Source organism: Typopeltis vanoorti, chromosome 17, assembly GCF_054136105.1.
Source record: "Typopeltis vanoorti isolate ZY-2024b chromosome 17, IOZ_Tvanoo_1.0, whole genome shotgun sequence".
In the NCBI taxonomy this organism is placed as follows: Eukaryota; Metazoa; Arthropoda; class Arachnida; order Uropygi; family Thelyphonidae; genus Typopeltis; species Typopeltis vanoorti.
The window spans coordinates 17160184-17181435 of NC_143565.1; the positions used below are offsets into that span (position 1 = coordinate 17160184).

At 36.5% G+C, this 21252-nt stretch overlaps 1 protein-coding gene across 3 annotated transcripts in view; it reads right to left on the reverse strand.

Moving 5' to 3' along the window:
• The window catches only part of LOC150097192 (uncharacterized), a 336086-nt gene that overhangs the window by 110242 nt on the left and 204592 nt on the right, over positions 1–21252 (reverse strand). For all 3 annotated transcript variants that reach the window (XM_090406866.1, XM_090406865.1, XM_090406864.1), the window contains exons 7-9: positions 13247–13304; positions 12113–12438; positions 3144–3406 (exon numbers count right to left, since the gene is read on the reverse strand). In XM_090406866.1, coding sequence (XP_090262992.1) covers positions 3144–3406; positions 12113–12438; positions 13247–13304 — 647 coding nt within the window. The remainder of the gene's footprint in view (positions 1–3143; positions 3407–12112; positions 12439–13246; positions 13305–21252) is intronic.

Here is a 21252-nt window from a genome sequence, read left to right on the forward strand (position 1 = left end):
CCCTAGCCAGATCAGTTTCCTCTAGCATAATGTTGGTGAGATGGATAGGAGGGTGGTTGATGGAGAGATATCATAGAGTGGTTTATTCAGGAGTAGAGTCCAAAAGATGGCCTGTGACTAGTGGGGTGCCGCAGGGTTCTGTTCTTGGACCACTACTGTTCAATTTGTTCATTAACGATATAGGAAAGGATCCGAGAGGAATGGTTCATTTGTTTGCTGATGATGCAAAGTTGGGGAAAGCAATAGTGAGTGCACAGGATGTCAAAATTTCAGGATGATTTGGAGGACTGTGCTAAGGAGAATGGATGTCAATTTAATGTGGCAAAGTGTAAGCTTATGCATTTTGGGGTGAAAAGATTAGCAGCAGTATATCACATTGGTGGAACTATACTCCAGGAGACTGATGAAGCCAGGGACTTGGGAGTGTTGGTGGATAGGGAGTTGAAGTTTAGGGGGCACATTGCAAAAGTGGCTAAATCAGCTCATCCAAATCACTTGGATGCTGAAGAATACTTTGACGAGCAGAGATAAGCAAGTTATTGTTCCTCTGATTCGAGCCTTGATAAGACCCCCATCTAGACTACTGTGCCCAGATATGGGCACCAGGGTTTCTTCTTGATGGGGAGGAGGTGGAGAGGATCCAGAGACGAGTGACCAAGATGATAGCAGGTCTATGGAATGAACCTTATGAGAATAGGTTGAAGATTTGTGGGTCACAGAAATTGGTTGAGAGGCAGAAAAGGGGGTGATATGATTGAGACATTCAAATTACTGAAGGGTTTCTATAGGATTAATTCAGAAGATATTTTTGAGAATAGGACTGGTGGTGGGAGAACTAAGGACCGTACATGGAAGCTGGGCAAGAGTGTGGTTAGCAAGAGTGTTAGAGCTAGGTTTTTTACTTGGAGAGTGGTGAATGGGTGGAATAAACTGCCAGAGTCTGTTGTTGGTGCCATGACTGTGAATGAGTTCAAGGCGAGGTATGACAGATACTGTGTGAATGTCGAATAGTTGTTCTTGACATGCTGTTAGGGCCTTCCTCAATGAATCTATCGACTCCTTGGAGTTGCCCTAATAATAATAATCCCACCAATATAATACAACATTGGATATCTTATCATTCCAAAGTGCATTACTTTGCATTTATCGACATCGACTTCCTATATACTAACAACTCCAACATCCCTAGCCTGATCAGTTTCCTCTAGCATAATCCCACCAATATAGTATGCCATTGGATATCTAATCGCACCAAATGCATGACACTTTACATTTACTGACATCTATTTATCCATGCCCACAATTCCAACCTATTCAAATCATTCTGCAAGTAGTGCATACAGCCACATTCCTGATTACCCTACCTTACTTTGCATCATCAGCAAATAGCTGTATGTTGCCTGTCAAATCCTTCCCAATGCCATTAATGTACAGATTGAATAACAGTGGACCAAGAACTGATCCTTGTGGTACACCACTGGTTGCCTTAAATCTTGCAGATCTCCCCCCCCCTCCCCATACATGACTTTGAGATCTGTCAGTCAGCCATCCCCTTATTTACACCAATAGTCCATAATCCAATCCCATATTCTCCAATTTATGCAAAAATCAAAAAAGAAAAAAAACCATGGTGTATCCACTTCCCCTTGTCTAACGCAACGGTAACATTATAGAATGTGAGCAAGTCACTAAAACATGACCTTCTCTTAGTAAACTCATGTTGTTCGTTGCAAAGTAGAGATTCTCTATCAACCCATTTCTGAATGCTAAACATGATCTAATGAACTTTTCCAAAATCTTCACCACCACTCCTGAGATAGTGATTGATTGAAGTTGGATACATCGATCTTTGCACCACCCTTGTGCAATGGGATTACCATACATTCTTTCCACTCACATGGACAAATCTATAGAAAAGTGATTGGTGTGAATCTGCAAATGAGAGAGAGAGAGTGATGAAGAGAGTAGGCAGGCTGCCCTCTTCTGTATAGCATCAGGAATTTTTGAAGAGGGTTTTGGGACACCAGTCCAAATGGAGGAATAGTATTTCAAGGTTGGGCAGAAGGATTTATATAGTATTAGCAATTGGTGGGAAACAATGTCTACTGGAAAAGAGCACTGAATTTTTTTGGATGTGTGCCAGGAGAGGCTAGCGGTGTTAGTCCAAACGAAATCACAATTAGACAACAGAAAGGCAGAGTACAAACCACAAAAGCTTACTTCCATACTGCAGTGTCAATCTCAAATGAGCAGGAAATAATGAAACAACAATATAGGGTTAGTGTCGATTTTAAAGTATAGGTTTTGAGCACAACTAGGATATATCTGGAATGAAAAAATTGATGATAAGGGCTAAGAAGAAGAAGATATACTAATACTTTTTTTTTGCAGCTATCATGAGCTGCAGAGAAGTACAAAACCCAAATATTTTTTTGAGCCACTTGTGTATGCTGGATTTTTAATGGACTGCCTTGAAGAATCAAGGCTTGGATAGTTATGTGGATTCTGAACAGAATTAGGGATGAAGGCCTTCATTCCTTAGAATTATTTCTATTATATGACTGAATAATGAAGATCGGGAGAATGGAAAATACATTTAGACAACAGAAAGGCAGAGTACAACCCACACAGATTATCCCATTTTCCACCATTGTAATGTCAAAGGACATGACACTAAGACCAGCTGGATGAAGGAATTGTAATAAACGAAGCTTGGACAAGATTATTTATGGTTTAAGTTACCAAAAGGAGAGTGGGCATCTACAGTATGGAAGGAGAGCTGATTAAGAAAAAGTCAAGAACGTTGGAAAGATGGTGAGAATTATCTAATATTTTCTTGGAAAGAATGTACAATTTGTGTTAAATTATGAAACTAGTGAGCTTTGCAGTCCAATAGCTGTTTAAAGAGTTTCTTGGCTTTCTAATAGTATCACTGCTGGTCTTAGAGTAGTAGAATGAATGTAGTTTGCAATGTTTGTTTTTACTTCTATTTTGCTTCCTAACGATCCATTATTGTATGTTTTTCCTGATAATATAATGAGACAACCTATGAAATGTGTTTTTGTATTAAATACCACATTTTATCCATATATAAAATATGAGGTCAATTCATTAAATTCATCTTAACCTGATTATAGTTATACCTGTAGTTCAGTATCTGTATCCCGAACAGGTCTTACAGGGGATGAATATGAAGAAGACTGTTTTATTATATCTGTTATAAGATGAGTTCCTTTAGAATTGCTACTTCTGGGAACAGAACCATTCTGAAAATTATTGGCACGGTTTTTCCATTCAAGCGATTCTAATGCAAGATTGACAAGAGACCCAGATTTCTTTAGAAGTCTGTCTTTCTGAGGACATTCTTGTTTACTGTCATTTAATGATATGCACCTAACAACAGCTTCTGTAAAAATAAAAGAAAAAATAGCAATGATTATATTTTTTAAATATGCATAAAATAGGTCCATGATAGATCTTTAACACAAGTGGGTAAAATTAATTAATGTAATATTGTAAATGTCAAGAAAGTAATGTCATTTTTGTTATGCTCTTTTAACACTTTTGGAATTAGTTCTAATAACCAAATAAAATTTTTTTTTTTTTGTAAATAGGATATTTATGATTATCATCCAACAATTCTTCACTCTGTTTTACATGACTATCATGAAAGTTAGATAGTCTAGAAATCCTACTTTAGAGATGAAGCATGGTATTTTTCATGCCACTTTAGGCCTCCAATACACCAGGAATACATCAGGAGCAATTTATTCTTGATATAGATGGAGATGATTTCTTTGGTCATTTATACATTTGGAGGAGAAGAATGCCTCAAAGTCAACTTATCAAAAGCTGAAGCAGCAACCTTGACAAGAGATCAGAAGACTCATCTGTCATTTGAGTAGGAGGGTGTTGTGTATTTGGCTCTTTCAAATTCAGATTTGGATTTGTAAATTTAAAAACAAATGTTGCAGGCAGTAGCACAGGCTGAGTGCAATGCTAGAGGTTTCTGACTTGAGCCACTTGAGAATCTGCCTTTTATTTCCCAATAGGGAGTAGGCAAGGCTGTTTTAGCCCTATCTAACTTTTGGATACTAAGGGAGCAGTTCAATCTCCACCAGTTGCCAATCAGAGATAGCTAGCCCAAAATGTTTACTGTTTGAAATAGTGTGGGTTCTACAGTTGATTTTCGATATTTCTTTTGATTTGATTAAAAACTGCAAACAAATACGAATTCATATATGGACTAAATGCATGTGTTAGGAGCAATTAGAACTGCTACTCTGAAAGCCAGTCAACATTACCCAGTCTTTTGTTGTTACAACCAATGACACCTCTGCTGTTTGTAGTCAGACTAAAAAGAAGGTATTGTAAGGTATTCTAAAGGAAGGTATTCAAAACTGATTCCATTCCTAAGTACAAATGATTTCAGCTTTTAAGTTTTAGGGTGGTCAGGATTGTACAAAATTACCATCTCCATAATGTCATTCTGGTTATGAAATTGCAGCCAAGATCAACTGTTGTTATCCAGTGATTGAACTACTAAATTTAACGACTATGAATGCATAACAGTGAAGCTGCCTAAAGATGATGACAGTACATCAAAATTATGTTCTCCATGTAAGCCCAAGTCAAAGGAGATAATATCTTTGACCATTATCTTCTTACAATACTTGCTGGCATGAAAACGTCTTCACAGATTTGGATTTGCAAAGTTGAATTAACTTATTATTTTAATGAAAAGCACAGTTTATCAATAGAAACTGCTCACAAAAAATAGTAAAGCTTATTGGGTTGATGGAGCCACCTTACTCTCAAACCAAAGGTTAAATTAAATCTGACTAATATATTTTAAATTTATATTAAAAAAAAAAAAAAACAGTGACCTCCCATGATAAATCTTGCGACACCATGAAGGCCTAAATCATCATCATAATAATAAAAACAGGTAAAAAAGATGTCCTTGGTTGTGTATTTTTAAAGGTCAGGAAAATAGTTTTGTGGTGTTGACCATCTAAAGATATTTCTTTCTTTCCCATTAAACAGCCAGCACACTCATGTTCCTGGTGTTGTATATACTTTGCTAGCTTTGTTCCATTTTGTTCTTTAAGTTTTAGTTTTCAGATTTTTTTTAGTTTCCATAATTTAATTCTTAATCTTTCAAAATCCATAATCCATCTGATTCATCATTTTCTTTGTTGATCGATTTTATTCATGTTTCACTTTCAGCTATTAATATGCATATTTAAAAGCTCACATAACTGAGCTTAATTCCTGACACCTTTCTCTTATCGTACATTTTGGCTCAATCAGGTTTGGCTCTGAACATCATGTCATCCCTACCCTCTTAAAATACACAACCAGGCTTAATCACTTATTTAATATCAATTAAAAATTTTACATTAGTCAGATCTAATACAGCCTTTGGTTTCAGAGTGGAGTAGCTCCATCACCTAGTAAGCTTTGTATTTTGTTGTTGTTGTTACTGCTATGCTGCTGTTCTTTAACAGTTTCCACACAGAACAGTACTCTCATTATAAAACCATTATAAAAAATACCAGAAAATTCCTAACTAAAATCCCATAATGCAGTTCTAAAGGAAATGCATTGTAGCAAACTGCCACTTTAAGAAACCATTATGCAAATAAATAATAATAATAAACTAGGTTTAGAGCCAGATGTCCTTCTTGATGATAACTACAGCTGAAATATGCTGCTCAACAAATTTAACAGAACAAATTGCTTTCATGAACATTTTATTTTTAACAGTGTCTTTGAAGGCAAACATTTGATATAATAGGCTGGCATGCAAATTACTCATGCCTATAAAGGCATGAGTAATTTGCCTTGGTTTGCTCAGCAGCCACATCTCCAGTATATTCAAGATGACAAGGTCATCATCATCATCATTTAAATCATTCATTGAGATGGTGGGCCACAGGACTACTTGAAGTAGTCCAGTGTCTTGTTGGGTGGTCACAAGCACAATGGCTTAATATCACAAAAGGTTGTCGGCATTATGGATGCAGTTACATAAGACAAGAACTGCCTGAGGGCCACATCAATCCGAACAGACAGCTATCTGACTCAAACAGGATGGATGTCTGATATGATGTTCCGTTACCATGTGTCTCTTGAAGTTGCTGTGGCCACGCAGACTCTACACAAGGAAGTCACTGATTTGTGTCCAATAAACCACTCCCGAGCTTGTAAAAACTGGTACCATGAACATGTAAACTTAGAGTCAGCTCTGACAAATGGGTACAATTCTGTTCTCTGATGACAACCTACCAACAGATGCTAGATGTTGTCTGACCTGGAGAGAATAATGAATGTACTGCTATCCTTCCAACATCAGAGAATAGAACACTTATAGTACAGGCAGTGTTCTCATATGGGGCAGAACAATTTTCAACAACTGCACCCATCTTCATATTTTGATAGGAACTATACCTGCACAAAGATACTAAGAACAGCTCATCAAATCCTATGTGCAACTTAGTTGGCCTAGATTTTCTTTTTATACATGACAATGCCACTGTCCATATAGCTGCTTAAGTGGCAGAGGAGTACCTCGAAACTGAAAATCCAATAACTGCCATGGCCAGCATAATCATCACACTGAAATCTGATTTAACACATGAGATGTCCTTGAGCATTGCACTGCATGCCAACAGCCACCACAATGGTCATTTGGTGACCAAAATCTGTTATGGTGGAAGAATAGGATTTGTCGCTAAAGAATTTTATACACACTTTACAGCAAGCACAGTCTGTTTAGCCATTAGAGGTGATCACATACTGTGCTCTAAAATATGTGATCATATTTTTGAGCATATTGTGCCAACTTCTGTAATGTGATCTTTCTAGTAATTCTTATACATTGCTATGTAATGTCCTTTATACCTGCCCAAACATTTCTTGATGTCACCTCATTTCGTTGTTATTCTATCGTATACCACCATACTAAACTTTTCCTGCTTCTTCGCAAACTGTAAAAGTTACAACATATTTCTTTTCATTAATTTTGTCAAGAAGTCTATTAGCTTTTTTTTTTTTTTTGGTCCTTTCTTTAGCATATGCGAACTGATAGTTTTTTGTGTTTTATAGCATATAATATAATGCCTCTGTAGTGCAATTGGAAGAACGATGGTATGTTGCATCCTATGACAGGAAAAGGACTAAGTTCAATTCTTGTTATGAGCAATTTTATTCATCATGAAGAAGCTTTATATGGATTTTTTTCAATTAAAGGTGAGTTAGCCAATTCAAATGGAGGTTGCAAGGTTTTTTCCTCCCAATCAGGGAAACTCAGGTTTTTCAACCTGCATACAAACAAATTGGCCTTTAGGACACATGCAATTTAGAGACAAAAAATACTAATGATGGTGGTGGTGGTGAGCAGTAGATGCCATTGGTGTAGATCAGTGTTTCTCAAAGTGTGGTACGCGTACCCCTGGGGGTACGCAAAAGGTCGTTATGGGGTACGTGGCAATTTTCGGCTATGCATGATTAAAGGAGTCATTATATTTTTCAACAAACGGTGCAATTAGAGAAAACCGGGATAAAACGACACTAACTAATGAATCACATCCCCTCTCCAAACAGAAACTGCTGTATAGACAAGCAAAACCATATGTTGCTGGTTGACTTACCGGGTGCGAAATTTAAGGATGTAAGTGAGAGTATTAGAGTGCAAAAATAGAGGGTGAAAAAATGAATAGTTGTGGTGCGTACGAATGAATAGAAAGGTGATAAATTTTTTATGAGAGAGGACTAGAAAGTATTGTTAAAGTTAGCGAAAGAAAAGAGTGACAGAGTTAGAATGGTTAGTCTGTTGCCACAGTATGACAGAGAGAAGTTTAGGAGGAGGGCCATAATTGCAAATGACATTATGCGTAGGTTATGCAGACGGTGTGGTGTGGAATGAGTTTGAAGGGCAAAAGGACTTATACAAGATGGATGGCCTGCATTTGAATGGACTTGGTGTGCGGAGACTGGAAAAAGTGTTGCTGAATGAAGTGAAAATGAATGTGCAGAACCAGGGAAACTAGAACTACCAAGGGGGGGGGGGAGTGGATATGCGGACATCAGTGAGACAGTTGAGTGTAAGAATGTATATAATGTACCAGAGCCAGCACTAAGGACAAAAAATGGGGAAGGGACATTTAGAATAACGCATCAAGATAGGAGTGGGACAAAGGGATCACTGCATTTCATGTATACTAATGCCAGGAGTATTAGGAACAAGAAGGAAGAATTTTTGGCCTTGATTGGCTCTTCCAGACCACAGGTTATTGGCATTAGTGAAACATGGCTGACTGAAGATGATATAGTTAGTGGGATAGAATTGTAGGTTACAGCAGTGTGTTTAGGAGGCACAGAGAGAATAAAATGGAAGGAGGGGTGTTATTGATGATAGCTGATGAACTGCAGCCAAGGAGAATTGAAGTTGTATCGCAGGATAGTGAAAGGAGCTCATTTGAGGCTATTTGGTGTGAGATTGAGACTGGCAGAATAAAATATACAGTTGGGTGTTGCTATAGACCAGGTGATGGAATAGATGGTGGAGATGGTATGCATAAACAAATTGATGAAATTAGTGGAAGGAAGGTAATTATTATTGGGGATTTCAACTATGATAACATTGATTGGAAGGAGGAGAGGACACATGTGAGGAAGGAAATGGATTTTATTCAATTATTAAGGGATAACTATCTGAGACAGCATGTAATTGAAAATACTAGGGGTGTGAGAGTGCTTGACCTAGCAATAGCATCTCAGAATTTGACAGTAATTAATATGACCATGTTGCCACCTATTGGTGAGAGTGATCATAAGGTCTTGCCCTGGGATGTGGGTAAAGGTGTGGAATTTTCGATTAAGACAGGGTATATGTGGAATTACCGTGCTGGCAAGTATGACAAGCTTAGGAGATTGCTTGGATCACTGCCATGGCATGTACAACTGCAAGGGCAGGATGTTGATAGAGCATGGGAAGTGGTCAAGGAGTATTTACAGGAGGTTATGGCTGATTGTATACCTAGGGTCCAAATAGTAAAACAAGTAGGGGTTAAATGGATGAATAACACCATTAAGCTTGACTGCAAAAAAAGAAACAACTGTGGAGGGAATTTAAAGAAAGGGGTGACATGGTAATAAAAGCAAAAGCAGATTATGAAAGGAAACTAGCTATGCAAGCAAAAGAGAATCCCAAACAGTTCCTTCAATATGCTGCAAGCAAGAAAAAAACTGTACATGGCAAAATGATTTCAAGGAATGACAATGGTAAGGAGGTCACTGAATCAGTCGATATTGTGGAGTTACTGAGCACGCACTTTGCAAAAGTATATCATCCAGGTGGTGACATTGAAAAAATGAAGGAACCATTAGTTTATACGGGAATTGTGATGAATGAAGTGGAGGTGACTAGCCTATTACAGAACCTTAATGTGAATACATCTGTGGGATTGGATGGTATACCGGCACGGGTCTTGCGTGAAGCGGCTAAGGAATTATCAGTGCCCTTGACCTTATTGTTTAATCTGAGTCTCGGGTCTGGTTTAGTCCCGAAGGTGTGGAAAGAGGGGAAAATAATTTCACTGCATAAAGGAGGATCCAAGACTACGGTTGCAAATTACCGACCGATCAGCATATCAGGAGTCGTTGTCAAGGTCTTGGAGAAAGTAGTCAAGGGAAAAATACAGGAATGGATAGATGAAAACGAGATACTGTACAGGGGACAGCATGGCTTTGTGAAGGGTAGATCATGCCTCAGTAACTTGCTCAAGTTTTATAACAAGGTGACGGCTGAACTGGATAAGGGTAATGGGTTTACAGTGATACTGCTGGCCCTGGCAAAGGCATTTGACAGGATACCACATGGAATTCTAATCTGTAAACTACAACATATGGGAATGGATATAGGGTTGGTGAGATAGATAGGTGAGTGGTTGATGGAGAGATATCAAAGAGTAGTTTGATATTCAGGAGTAGAGTCCAAAAGATGGCCTGTGACTACTGGTGTGCCGTAGGGTTCTGTTCTTGGACCACTGCTGTTTAATCTGTTCATTAAACATATAGAGAAGGATCTGAGATAAACGGTTCATTTGTTCACTGAAGTTGCAAAGTTGGGTAGGGTAATAGTGAATGCAGAAGATGTCAAAAATTGCAGGATGATTTGGATAGATTGGAGGTCTGGGCTAAGGAGAATGGATGTCAATTTAATGTGACAAAATGTAAGGTTATGAATTTTGGGGTGAAAAGATTAGCAGCAGCATACCACCTTGGTGGAACTGTACTCCAGGAGATTGATGAGGCCAGGGACTTGGGAGTGTTGATGGATAGGGAGATGAAGTTTAGGGGACACATTGCAAAAGTAGCTAAATCAGCTCATCAACTCACTTGGTTGTTGAAAAATACCTTGACGAGCAGAGACAAGCAAGTTATTGTACCTCTGTAACGAGCCTTGATAAGACTTCATCTCGACTACTGTGCCCAGATTTGGTCACCTCGGTTCCTTCTTGATGGGGAGGAGGTGGAGAGGATGCAGAGGCGAGTGACTAAGATGATAGCAGGTCTATGGAATGAACCATATGAGAGCAGGTTGAGGATTTGTGGGTTGCAGAAACTGGTTGATAGGCAGAAAAGGGGAGATATGATTGAGACATTCAAATTGCTAAAGGGATTCTATAGGATTAATTAAGAGGATATTTTTGAGATCTGGACTGGTGGTGGGAGAACTAGGGGACACCTATGGAAGCTGGGCAAGAGTGTGGTTAGCAGGGGGTGTTAGAGCTGGGTTCTTTACTTTTAGAGTGGTAAATGAGTGGAATTAGCTGCCGGAGTCTGTTGTGGGTGCTATGATGGTGAGTGAGTTCAAGGCAAGGTATGATAGATACTGTGAGAATGTCGTATAATTGTGTGGACATGATGTTTAGGGCCTCCCTTGATGAGTCTAAGGACTCCCTGGAGCCTCCTGAAATAATAATAATAACATATGGTTTTACTTGACACCACCCCCGTCGTTAACGTGTCAAAACTAAGAAATATATAGTGAATGTGTTTCAGATATTATGGAATTCGGTTGAAGGGAATTAGCATTTGAACTCAACTGTTGAAATGCTAATTTGGCTTTGGTTCGCGCGATATTTTGTTAAAACCGCACCAATTATATGCAGTTCTTCGCTGCTCTACGTATCTCAAGTTTTGTAAATTACTGGTATTTTTGCTTGAAATAATGGGAAAGAAGATGATGATATTTCGGTAGATGACTTTGACGATGCACACAAAGAAACTGTTCTCGATGCCAAAAGTAGTGATAGCGAGTAGGAGCTTCTTGGTAAGTCGCACCATTTTCACTTTTTTTCTGAAAACTTTAGTTTATGAAAATTGCCGCATGTATCTTGCAACATGATTTTTTAGCTTTAATTTTGGGGAAAAAACTTAAGAGTTATATTTGAGTAAATAAAAAAAAGCTAAAATTTTTTTTAGCTTTCAAATTCTTACGTATGGATCACTGGGTAACGATTGGATTTATAAAAACCCCAAATGAGAGCAATATAGCAAATACAAGTAGCTGTAAGCAACAAGAAAACGTTGCTATTGCATCTTGATCAAATGAAATTGATGAGTGTGTCGTCTGACATCTCTAGAGAACCAAATTGTTAAAAATAAATCATATTTTTTTGTTTACATGAACATATAAATTCAAATAAAATATTTAATTTTAATTAATATTTTAAATTAATTAATTTTAATTTTTAATTAATTAATTTATTTTTAATTAATTAGGGGGTACTTGGTAATAATGAAAATTTAAGAAGGGGTATGTGGATATCTGAAGTTTGAGAAACACTGGTGTAGATGAAGACTGAGGATTTTTGTAGAGTGGGTGCCCTCCCTCGATGAGTCTCTGAACTCCTTGGAAGTGTCATGATATAATAATAATATAATTGAGATTTGTAATATAAACATTTTCATATAAAACAGCAGTTCATATGTGAGTGCATGTATATGTATGTGAGTGCATGTGTGTGGCTATTTCATAGCAATGGAAGTAAACATGAATTACTTTTCATAACTATTTAAAGTAAAAAAAAGTAATGCACACCCTTCTCACTAGTGTGACGCCGGCGAGGAAGGAGAGGTGAGGAACCATCTGTCTTCAGATTTTCCAAAGATTCATAGCGTTTCATTGTAGGAGCATCAGACAAAAGTAAATATACTGGATTATGGTGAAAAGTCTTTGGAGTTGAGGACTGCCCTGGATCAATCTGAGACCAAATGTAACTTTCTCCTTCTCTTCCAGGAGGTGGGGGTATCATTTTAGCTACTCCATCTGATCGGCTTCTTTGGCTTTTCAAACCTCTGCTTTCTCGTTTTATGTATCGTCTAGTTCGTCCTTTTTTAAATTCAGCAGTTTCACTTAATTTTGATCTAGAAGTTTAAAACAAGATACTGTATGTAGTGAAAAAAAAATCATGAAAAATAACAAGCAAGCGATAGAAACTGATAATTTGAAACATTTGAAAAAAAGAAGCTTGCCAGTTTTTCTTTTCTTCTAAAGCAGAATCCATGAAAGGTTAAAAGCCTTCCATAAGTTATGATAATATTGCTGATAGACTAACAGTTAAATAATCTGGAAAACCCTGCTTTTGAGACCAAATATGAATCTTTTCTGAAGTGACTTCAGGTCTTCTAATAAGCGGGATGACAGTCTCATTTTAGCTGAAAAAGCTCATCCAACCTAGATTTCACTTTACTCTGCATTGCAATTTTCATGCTATATAATGAAATCATCTGGCAATTTTCTTTCTTTTATTATTTTTTTTTTTACTTTTGAATTTTATAAATAAATAAAATTTTATTTTATTTATTTATTTTATTTAAATATATAAAATATTTTATTTAAATAAAATATTTTATTTATTTATATCACTCCCACACACGCAAGAGGCTATAAGACCTATAGCAAATAAATGCTTTATAGCCTATAGCAGGGGTTCTCAACCTTTTCCAGTTGCGTACCATTATATTTAATTCAAGATATTAGATGTACCAGTAAGGCAGTGGCTCATGTACCACCAGTGGTACGTGTACCATAGGTTGAGAATCCCTGGCCTATAGCATTTATTTGCTATAGGCCTTCACTTCACTCAACAGTGCATTGAGTGAAGTGAAGAGCAGCTAACATTAAGCATTAAACGTAAATCATTTAAATTAAACGAAGCAAAGATAACTTTACCTGTCTTTGAGAACTGCAATGTCATCTGCCACTCCATCAATACCATTTCTTGTTGTTTCTGCCAAAGAAAAATAAATAAATAAATAAATACACATGCACACATACACATAATAATGAAACTATTCAATACAGTATTAAACAATTACATTTTCTGCAGTATATAGTTTTATGTGCCATTACAAAGAGGCTACTAATACATAAAATATTCATAATAAAATGAATAAGTTCTAAATAGTGCTAGATAAAAAATTACAAAACTTCTCTAAATCTAGTAATATTTTTCTTCTAAAGCACAACCCATGAAAGGCTAAAAGCCTTCCACAGGTTGTGATAATATTGCTGATAGACTAACAGTTAAATAATTGGAAAATCCTGCTCTTGAGATCAAATATGAATCTTTTCTGAAGCGACTGTCTTCTAATAAGCAGGATGACAGTCTGACTTTAGCTGAGAACAGCTCGTCAAATCCTATGTGCAACTTTGTAGGGGGTGCAGTTGTACAATACGATTACCTGATGAAAATTTTATAGTATATTAGTAAAAACAAAATTGAAAGTAGTGTTGTAGATGCCCTTGATACTAGGGAGAAAATTTATACTAATAAATATATATACATAAGTTAAATCTGTTTTATGTTATTTATTATGAGAAGGTGTGCTGAAAAGTTATGATAATCACCATGGAGGTACTGAGGTAGAACCACGAAAAATAACAAATTATTACAATTTGATGAAACATGGGGATTAAAGGATTTTAAGATATTCTTTCTTGTGGTTATATTAGTTGCTTTAATATCTTTGTTCTAGGTGTTTATCAGAACTTTTCAGCTACCCTCATAATTATCATGTTTTACATGATAATTTTACATGATAATACATTCCCATATGTCAAGTTATATTAGTCAAATTTTCTCATTCTAAATGAGATCAACAAAAGACAGTGTTCTAAAAAATTATTTTGGATATTGACAAAATCGTGTTTCCTGGGAGCAAAAATTCATGATATTAGCCACATCATAAGGATACAAAAAGGTAAGTCGAAGGAAATGATTATCTTGGTTGGTATGAATGATTTGAGAGGCAAGAAGTATTCTATGAGGGAGGATGTAAAGGAGTTGTTAGAAGATGCAAAACTGAAGAGTGAGAAGTTGAAGATTGTAAATCTCCTACCACATTATGACAGAGGCAAACTGAGGAGGAGAGCATTAATAGCCAATGAGTCTATACATAGATCGTGCAAAAGGAATGATGTAGAATTTGTGGATCTGTGATCTCTGTTTGACGGAAAGAAGGATTTCTACAATGCAGATGGACTACATCTGAATGGCTTTGGTGTTGTGGAGGGTATAAAAAGAGAAAGTTGACCAGTAAACTAATGAACAGTACAAGGCTCAAACAATGAAGGGTGACCAGCATGGCAAGAAAGGCAAAATGAGATTATGAGAAGAATTTAGCCAAGCAGGCCAAAGGATATCCCAAAGAGTTCTGTGGCAAGTAAGAGGAAGAATGACTATGGAAGATTAACTTTAATGAGTGATGATGGTCATGAGGAGACAGAAGGAGATAAAATAGTTGATTTACATATATCTTCCTGGTGAGGTTACTGCTTTAACGTATGTGACGCACACTAATGTGGGACCAGAGGTGGACGTATTGGAGGTCCTTATGATATTGCAGAATCTCAATGTAAATATAGCTGTGGAATTAGATGGGAATTTGCGAGAATATGCAAGGGAACATTCAAAGGCAATGCCTTTGACTAAGCCGTTTAATTAAAGTCTCAGCTCTAGTAGAGTTCCAAGGGAGTGGAAAGAGGACAAAATTATTCACTTGCATAAGGGAGGTTCTCAGACTATAGTAGCAAATTATAGACCAATCAGTATCTCAGGAATGGTGGTAAAAGTACTAGAAAAATTGGTAAAAAAGAGAATTCAAGAATGGGTAGATAAAAATATGATACTGCATGAGGGTCAACATGGCTTTTGAAGGGGCAGTCATGTCTTAGTAATTTACTAACTTTTTATAATAGAGTAACAGCTGAGTTGGATAAAGGAAATTATAGACCAGTCTGTGTGTCATCAGTAGTTGTTAAGATCTTGGAGAAAGTAGTGAGGGACAGTATACAGCACTGGGCAGATGAGGGTAATGTTATCTGTGAGAGTCAACATGGATTTGTGAAAAGGCACTCTTGCTTTAGCAATATGCCAGCCTTTTATAATAAAGTTACAAGAACATTAGATGGGGAAAGGCATATACTGCAATTTTCTTAGACTTAACAAAGGCATTTGACAGGGTGCCACATAAGCTGATATTTAAGCTGATATATTGCAACACATGGGTCTGGATGTCAGATTGGTCAACTGGATTCAGGATTGACTGTCTGATAGGTATCAGAGAGTTGTGTATGGCGGAGCAGTTTCAAGGGGACAGAAGGTTACAAGTGGGGTCCCACAGGGCTCAGTACTAGGACCTATATTGTTTAACCTTTATATCAATGACATTGCCAGTGGATTGCAAGGGGATATTCAGTTATTTGCAGATGATGCGAAGCTGGGAAGGATTATTAGTAATAGTGCAGATGTGGTAGCCCTGCATGAGGATTTGAATAAGCTAGATAGATGGGCAAATGAATGGGGGGTGTCGGTTTAATGCAGCAAAATGTAAGGTCTTGAGGTTTGGGAAACATCGATGGGACACTGCATACTCTATGGGAGGAGTTATACTGGAGGAAGTTGGGGAGACAAGAGATCTGGGGTTGATGATTGATAGAAACCTGAAGTTTAGGGGACATATTGCAAAGGTGGTGAAGGTAACACAGAGGATTGCTGCAATTATGAGAAGGACACTGACCTGCAGAGATAAGAGGGTTATCATTCCGTTGTATAAGTCTCTGATCAGACCACACTTGGATTATTGTTCTCAGATTTGGTCCCCAGGATTTGAAGGGAGATAAATTAACTGTGGAAAAGATACAAAGATGGATGACAAAGATGGTCTCAGGACTGTACAAGGATAGTTATGAAAATCGGCTGAGGGAATGTGGACTGCAGAGTTTGGCGGATAGAAGAAGGAGAGGTGATATGATTGAGACTTTTAAACTGTTGAGAGGTGGTTACAGGGTCGACACTGGGAGTTCTTTCACTTGGTTGAACAGCGGGAAGGAGTGATGACAAGAGGTCATCCCTGGAAGTTACGAAAGGAAACTGGGAGCAAGAGGGTGAGGAGTGGTTTCTTTGCATGGAGGGTGGTTGAGCCATGGAATGCATTACCTGATAGAGTGGTGAGGGCGAGAACGGTCAGTGAGTTTAAGGAGTGGTATGATAGACTTTGTGTTTCTTAGGGGGGGAACCTCCCCTCGATGAGTCTCGACAGACTTTATGTTCTTAGAAAGGACCTCCCACAATGAGTCTTTTGACTCATTGGAGGCCTGAATAATAATAATAATAAATGGCTACATGATGATTCTGCTGGATTTTGCAAAGGCATTTGACAGGATACCATATCGAACACTGGTATGCAAATTAGAACAAATGGGGATGGATACAACACTGGTTAAGTGAATAAGAGGGTGGCTGCTGGACAGATATCAAAAAGTAGTATATGAAGGAGCAGAATCGAGGTGAAAACAGGTGACCAGTCGTGTGCCACAAGGTTCAATGTTGGGACCATTGCTGTTTAATTTATACATAAATGATATAGGAAATAACCTGAAAGGAAATATTCAGTTGTTTGCTGATGATACAAAATTAGGTAGAGTAATAGTTAATCAAGATGATGTGAAGGGCTTGCAGGAAGATTTAAATAGGCTGTCAGTATGGGCAAAAGTTAATGGGTATCAGTTTAATGTCAAGAAATGTAAAATTCATGCATTTTGAGATAAATAGATTACAAGCTGTGCATCACATTGATGGTACTGTACTCCAAGAAATAGATGAATCTAGAAATTTAGGGATGGTGTGGTAGACAGAGAGTTAACGTTTAGAGGACATATTGCTAAAGTTGCTATATTAGCCCATAAGATCACTTGCTAGTGAAGAACACATTAACAAGTAGAAATAAAGAAGTTGTAATTCGTCTTTATAAGGTCATGATATGCCCACATCTGGATTACTGTGCTCAAGTCTGGTCCCCTGGGTTTCTTGGGGAGGAGGTAGTGGAGAGGATTCAGAGGCAAGTGACCAAGATGAGGAGTGGCCTGTGGAATGTGACCTATGAGGATAGATTGAAGGTGTGTGGATTGCAGAAGTTGGTTGATAGGAGAAAAAGAGGTGATATGATAGAAACATTTAAGTTGCTTAAAGGATTTTATAGGACAGATGCAGGGGAAATGTTTTAACACTTGGCTAGAGGAACCAGAACAAGGGGTCATCCCTGGAAGTTGAATAAAGGTGTGGTCAGTAGGAGTGTAAGGAGTAGATTTTTTGCTTGGAGAGTGGTGAATGAGTGGAATGGGTTACCACAGTCAGTTGTGAGTGCTTTTTCTGTTAATGAGCTCCAGGAGAGGTATGATAGATTGGGTCTCCTGCAACGAGTCTTCAGACTCCATGGAGGTGCCCGTATAATAATAATAATATTAGCATGGCAGAAAAGATTATATTAAGACAAGTGATCTGACAATAAGTGATAACTGTTAGAAAATGATGAGTTGCTAAACTGCACAGAAAACATATGCAAAGGAGCGCCAAAAATAAATAAATGCATTTCTTGCTGATGATGTTTTGTATCAACTTGTGGTTAAATATTATGGAGCAACTATAATAATATTAATAATATTATTATAATAATTATATAATAATAATAATAATATTGAAAGTTTATTTTTCACTTGGTTAGAGTATAATAAATTTAGTTTAATCCTTTATCCAAGTGTGAGCAAACAAAGTTTGGCCCTGAAAGTATCTTCAGCACTGAGGTAAGGTGGTACACACCAGGGCAACTCGTTGCAAAGGTGGAGCAAGCTACCAATACTCCTGTCTCAGTATCTCCTATAATGCAAAACACATCTCCTTGCGGATATGTCTAATGTTCTGCATTAAGGGAAGGGCCACTACCCAGACTAGTTTCGACCTTTATTGAGGTCGAAATTGAACGTCTAATTGAACATTAGACATATCCGCAAGGAGATGTGTTTTGCATTATAGGAGATACTGAGACAGGAGTATTGGTAGCTTGCTCCACCTTTGCAACGAGTTGTCCTGGTGTGTACCACCTTACCTCAGTCCTGAAGATACTTTCAAGTGCAAACTTTGTTTGCTCACACTTGGATAAAGGATTAAACTAAATTTATTATACTCTAACCAAGTGAAAAATAAACTTTCAACATCTTTCTCTAAATCCAGAGTAATTTATTAAAAATGGGTGGCACACCATTTGGCAACTCCTATAGGTAGAGATGACCTGCGAATGCTTCTGCCTGGTATCTCAGCTTGGGCCTGGCTCCCACTGAAGAGACCGCATGCTTTATTCTCCAAAGGCCAATGATGAGAGACATGAACTCCCATTCTACCTCAATAAAGGTCGAAACCGGTCTGGGTAGTGGCCCCTTGCCTTTATTGCAAAACATCATACATCCCCTTCTTGGAGATGTGTTTTGGCATTAAGGGTAAATATTAAGATTAGTGATCGGAGCTTGTTCCACCTTTGCCACGAGTTGCCCTGGTCCTGCACTACCTGTGGGATCAGTTAGACTTGCATCAATTGCAGGCGCAAACTTGACTTTTAGTCTGTTTGCTTACTTGGGAAATGGAGTAAAACCAGGTTTAAAATTACTTGGTATCTTTAACATATTTATACCCAAGGTAAAAATACTTTCTACATTTATATCTCCTCCAGAGATTCTTATTTAATAAGGTTAAAACACCTTATGGTAACTTGTTTTGGCGAAATACTTACAAGCTCTGTACTACTAAATCTTGGTATTTCTAATTCTAGCCTAGCTCCCACTGACAAGACCTCAAATATATAAATATATATATATATATAAATATATATATATATATACCCAAGGTAAAAATACTTTCTACATTTATATCTCCTCCAGAGATTCTTATTTAATAAGGTTAAAACACCTTATGGTAACTTGTTTTGGCAAAATACTTACAAGCTCTGTACTACTAAATCTTGGTATTTCTAATTCTAGCCTAGCTCCCACTGACAAGACCTCAAATATATAAATATATATATATATAAATATATATAAATATATAAATATATATAAATATATAAATATATATAAATATATATATATATATAAATATATATAAATATATATATATATAAATATATATAAATATATATAAATATAAATAAATATAAATATATATAAATATAAATATATATAAATATAAATATATATAAATATATATAAATATAAATATATATATATTATATATATATATATATAAATATATATATATATATTGAGGTCTTGTCAGTGGGAGCTAGGCTAGAATTAGAAATACCAAGATTTAGTAGTACAGAGCTTGTAAGTATTTCGCCAAAACAAGTTACCATAAGGTGTTTTAACCTTATTAAATAAGAATCTCTGGAGGAGATATAAATGTAGAAAGTATTTTTACCTTGGGTATAAATATGTTAAAGATACCAAGTAATTTTAAACCTGGTTTTACTCCAGTTCCCAAGTAAGCAAACAGACTAAAAGAAATACTTACAAGCTCTGTACTACTAAATCTTGGTATTTCTAATTCTAGCCTAGCTCCCACTGACAAGACCTCAATATATATATATATATATATATATATATATATAAATATATATATATATATTTACCTGGAATAAAAATAAGAATATTATCTAGTAACATAAAAAGAACCTCCATTAATACTGGAGTAAATCATTACTTTAGATAAAATAATATGAGAACTATAGACAAAAGTCTATGTTTAACCTTTTCTGAACAGGTAAATTGAGATTATATGTTACAGACCAATTAGCCAATAAGGCTAAACAGGTTGACTGAGGTCTCTTTTTACCTCCTACTATCCTACTCTATCTTATATCATACTCCTCTTTTACTGTCTGCTGATCCTCAGCATGCTTTATTCTCCAAAGGCCAATGATGAGAGACATGAACTCCCATTCTACCTCAATAAAGGTCGAAACTAGTCTGGGTAGTGGCCCTTCCCTTAATGCAGAACATTAGACATATCCGCAAGGAGATGTGTTTTGCATTATTATAGGAGATACTGAGACAGGAGTATTGGCAGCTTGCTCCACCTTTGCAACGAGTTGCCCTGGTGTGTACCACCTTACCTCAGTCCTGAAGATACTTTCAGGCGCAAACTTTGTTTGCTCACACTTGGATAAAGGATTAAACTAAATTTATAATAATAATAATAATAATAATAATATTATAGTAATATTAAATATAGTAATATTAAATATTAAATATTGTAATATTTCTTCAAGAAATGTTCTATGGCAATTATCTGTTCAGTAGGTTTCTTGAAATTGTCAAAGAGCACTATTATTTCAACTGCCAAAACAATATCATTGAATTGAAATAATGAAACGCTCACAAAACTACTTCTTAATGGAATAGTTTTGATAAACAATGTATTTGAAACATTACACTCCCATTATTTGCAATATATTCCATTATCACATGATGGTAATTTGTAGTATATTGCATTAATAAAAATTTTGTTGAAAGTTGTTGAACAAAATCAAAAAAGATATATACTAAAAATTTTAGTATATATTTTCTGTTATTCTGCAAGCTGTGATTATGTGGCTAGGAAAGTTGTTTATTCAAAAGACTTAAACAGCTTCTTTACCATGAATCATTAATCTGTTAGAGATATAGGTTCAAAGCCTGTCTTTTGCAACTGACAGATATAACTTGAAAGGATTAACCACCCTATCCAAGCAAAAAAATTGATAAGAAAATCAAATCACTTGACCATAATAGGCCATTAAAACTAATGTGTGAATGCCAGAGAAACTAAGCTATGATGCAATTATATCATACTGTTAACTGTATGGGTT